This window comes from Oncorhynchus kisutch, linkage group LG22 (genome assembly GCF_002021735.2).
Source record: "Oncorhynchus kisutch isolate 150728-3 linkage group LG22, Okis_V2, whole genome shotgun sequence".
In the NCBI taxonomy this organism is placed as follows: domain Eukaryota; kingdom Metazoa; phylum Chordata; class Actinopteri; order Salmoniformes; family Salmonidae; genus Oncorhynchus; species Oncorhynchus kisutch.
Window position 1 is genome coordinate 43,831,800 of NC_034195.2, and position 3,648 is coordinate 43,835,447.

A 3,648-nucleotide genomic window follows, 5' to 3' on the forward strand; every position below is an offset into this window, starting at 1 on the left:
ATGTAATTGCTACTAAAATCTAGCCTGGCTACATGCAGGGGGAATTTTGAGAATGATTTATCCTTATTGAAATACATATATATTACTTATTGGAATGGTTCTGTGATAATGCAGTTAATACAATAATGCATTGATTTTTAATCCAATACTTTTGCCGCATTGGCAACTGTTGTGTGCATAACATGGCTGTGGTTATTTCACAAGGCACAGATGTCAAACATTGCAGCCATGCTATATGAAATTAACTTGATAAAAAATAAGATATTGTTTGCATAATGAACGACCAAAGTTAAATATAAATGACAGAGTAACACGCTTTTCTTCTCAGAAAGACTTCAATAAAACTCTTCTTTAATGATTAAATATTCACCACGCGTTTTGACAAAGGAATGCACATTACTTTCTTCAGATATTAAACATTATCCTTTAAAAAATGCAAAATGTAATAATTCAATATTCATATTCCTAAATAATCGTTTGTTGCCTTTTTAGGGACTCACAAGAATACTCATTTTCAATGTTTCCTTTTCCACACTGAAAATATCCTTTATTTTCCCAGTTCGATAATAAATAAATGTTTATATAGAGCCTATAGCTTACCAAATAACACACAGGCTACTAAACATGTGTCATACCTTTCTTAAGTTCATATCTCAAGTCTTTACAAAGATCTATCTGTGTTTGGCTCCTGGCTTTGCTATCTCTTGCCAGTGCCTCGGCTCTGTGTAACATAGTTTGATGTAATCCATTTAAATGTGTCGCTGACCCCACGTTGGATCCGGGGCTGTGCAGCTGTCCAAAAGCGCCATGATAGTTTGAGTAACCCTGGAAAAAGGGAGATGTATAATAGACATGTCTTGAAAGGGCTGCGCTGTGAGGGAAATGATTCTGAGGAGCGGCTCGCGGTGGAGATGACACACTGGCCGGAATCTCTGTGCGCAATTGTCGGGACACGTTCTGGGCACCATCGCTACATCCTTTACATTTGTCCGAAGAAGTTGCAATCTCCGCCAGCGACCACAGTTTCGGTTTTGGGGCTGGAAGGGGCGAGTCAATCACTGACGTGGCATTGCTGGAGTTGCCTGTGTCATTACGCCTCGGTGCAGGTGGACTTGTCGTGTCCGCCGAGTCTGAATCCCTCTCCGCTCCAATGTGCACGTTTTGAGGAGATGCTGTGGTAGTGGGTCCCAGCATCTCGGGCACTCTCCTGTCCCCGTGGTCCTTTAAATCCGGATCAGTTAAGACAGGTTCCATATCATTGCTGCTATTGTCCTCTTTCTCACGGGAGATTCCCACTGGATGTGGATGATGTCCATCTGCAAGAAGATAGAATAAATTAGACCAAATCGTTCAAAGGATTACCGTAATCACCATTTCAAGGTCTAACGAAAGCAACAGCATGTCGTAAGCCTATGCAATGAATTACATGGAAATAGGACAACATTTTTGTTTTTACAAGTTTTGAAAACAATTAAATGCCTGAAATAAAATACATTTTAGGCCTATTGCAACTTATAAACGTTATTGAAAAAAAATATTAAACTAACCTCCTTCATTTTTCAACCCAATTTCTGCTGTGGGCTTGAGTGGCTCGTCGTCGTCGTCATTCTTTTCCAGGTCAATGTTGTCATCCTCTTCCTCATCCTCACTTCTATTCCTCGGGTTCCACGTCATTTTGTTCTCTTTCTTCAAACGTCTTCTGGCGTTAGCGAACCAGGTGGACACTTGGGTAAGGGTCATCTTGGTGATGATTGCCAGCATGATCTTCTCGCCCTTGGTGGGGTAAGGGTTTTTGCGATGTTCATTGAGCCACGCTTTGAGAGTGGAAGTCGCATCCCGTGTAGCATTTTTCCTGTATGCAGGGTCGCCATATGGATAGGGGCCCAATGCACCACCAAACGGGTGATATTCTAAAGAGCCAGTGATGCCGGCTGAAGGATCATACGCGGAACCCTAGAAAGTCAATAGACAGACAATGTATAATCATCTATTTCAAGATTGACTGCACAAGACTGGCAAGCCTAAAATAAGATATTCGTAATTTCCAGATCTTACATTTCCAATGGAATTATTTTGATTTAGAGATACATTTACAGATACAAATGGATGCATATTGTAGGCCTTTACATTTAGGCAGTTTTTCACAATTTATGACAGATTAAATATTGGACACTATTTTTATTTGCAAAGTTTAGCAAATAATTGTGACTTATTATAAATTACTTAAAGCTTTTATTAGGAAGCTTTTATAAATATGTATTAAACATTATAGTCTACTCCTTGCATCAGAAGGCTACACTTCAGCCTACTCGTTCCAAAATCTGGATACAAATAGGCCTTTTCAAGGAAACGAACGGCATTTTTGTTTTTACAAAGTGCCTAATTAATTATTAAACTGTACAGTATTCACTCACCACAAACGAGTTCATTGCCGCCCTCTGCTCTCCGCTGTACTGAAGGTAAGAGTTGAAGCCTGGCGACGTGCCATTGAACGCCGGTGATCCCGCGTACGGCGCGAAGGCTGAGCCTGTAGACGGCCGGCCCATTTCATCTGTCCTCGGTCTTCCTAAAATCACACTGGAACTGAACGGGGGACAGGAATGGAGAGCCAGAGAAACCGACGGTTGGAAGAGAAAGCCTTGAGGATACGCCATGATGACTGAGTGACCTCCTAAAGTCAGCCACTTAGGGCCACTTTTGAGCTTTCACCTAGTTAGTTGTTCACTCACAAGACTAGCGCATGGAAACACATCTGAAAACAGGCCCTTTCCCTCAATGTTCGCATTTGTGAAATACGTATTCCATTCAATAACATTACGAACTGTTGCGTCGGTTGGTTTGTTGTTGTTTGCTGCAGCAAGTTGCCTGGAAAAGTAGTCTGCATGCAGCCTTCCAGCGGAACACTTTGTCGATGCTCACTACCTGCCAGGCTCTGGTAATTGAGTATTCTGAGGCAAGTGCTCCTCCTGCAAGTGGGAGTCAGCAGAGGAAAAAGGCAACCTCATTCTATAATTGTCAGCTCCACCCCCGTGAATGCGCGCGCGTACACACACACACACACACACACACACACACACACACACACACACACACACACACACACACACACACACACACACACACACACACACACACACACACACACACACACACACACACACACACACACACACACACACACACACACACACATACAAACAAACACAAACACTAAGCTATTATTCAGATAGCCTATTATCGAATCAATATAATGTATTACCTGTAGCCTAAGACAAAAAAATGATATTCATCTAGGGTCAACTATCGATTAATGGTCTTATTAGAAGCACTCCCGTTAAGGAGGCAAACTGCAGTTCAAACAACAACAAAGATGAACCCCACCACTGATTTGGTAAACAGCTGAGGAATGGGGCCAGAGAAATGTAACCACTCTCATATTCATAGACACCTCTATGGATTCAATGACTGACCGTCCATGATATCAAAAGTTTTAACCTATACAGTGTTTGTTGACATTTCCATTGTTTAGAAACGTTGGAGTGAATAGGCTTGCAGTAGCCTACACTGTATTTTAGGTTCTGGTGGGGTAGAAATCAAACAGTTGAATAAGCTCATGAGGAATGTATAAGTCATATTCTTCAGGAATCA

At 41.7% G+C, this 3,648-nt stretch overlaps 1 protein-coding gene across 1 annotated transcript; it reads right to left on the reverse strand.

Moving 5' to 3' along the window:
• Nucleotides 1-316: 316 nt before the first annotated feature.
• Nucleotides 317-2,974, reverse strand: LOC109866848 (iroquois-class homeodomain protein IRX-5). The gene is made up of 3 exons (XM_020455716.2): nucleotides 2,415-2,974; nucleotides 1,548-1,953; nucleotides 317-1,316 (listed from the first exon to the last, which is right to left on the reverse strand). The coding sequence occupies exons 1-3, from the start codon at nucleotides 2,652-2,654 to the stop codon at nucleotides 619-621; spliced, it is 1,344 nt and encodes a 447-aa protein (XP_020311305.1). The 5' UTR covers nucleotides 2,655-2,974; the 3' UTR covers nucleotides 317-618.
• Between the last annotated feature and the right edge of the window lie 674 nt (nucleotides 2,975-3,648).

Coding starts and splice junctions, on each gene's coding strand:
- LOC109866848 (XM_020455716.2), bottom strand. CDS start 2,654: ATGGCGTATCCTCAAGGCTTTCTCTTCCAACCGTCGGTTTCTCTGGCT. Junction 1,954..2,414: donor CGGCAATGAACTCGTTTGTG/GTGAGTGAATAC, acceptor TTGACTTTCTAG/GGTTCCGCGTATGATCCTTC. Junction 1,317..1,547: donor TGGGTTGAAAAATGAAGGAG/GTTAGTTTAATA, acceptor ATCTTCTTGCAG/ATGGACATCATCCACATCCA.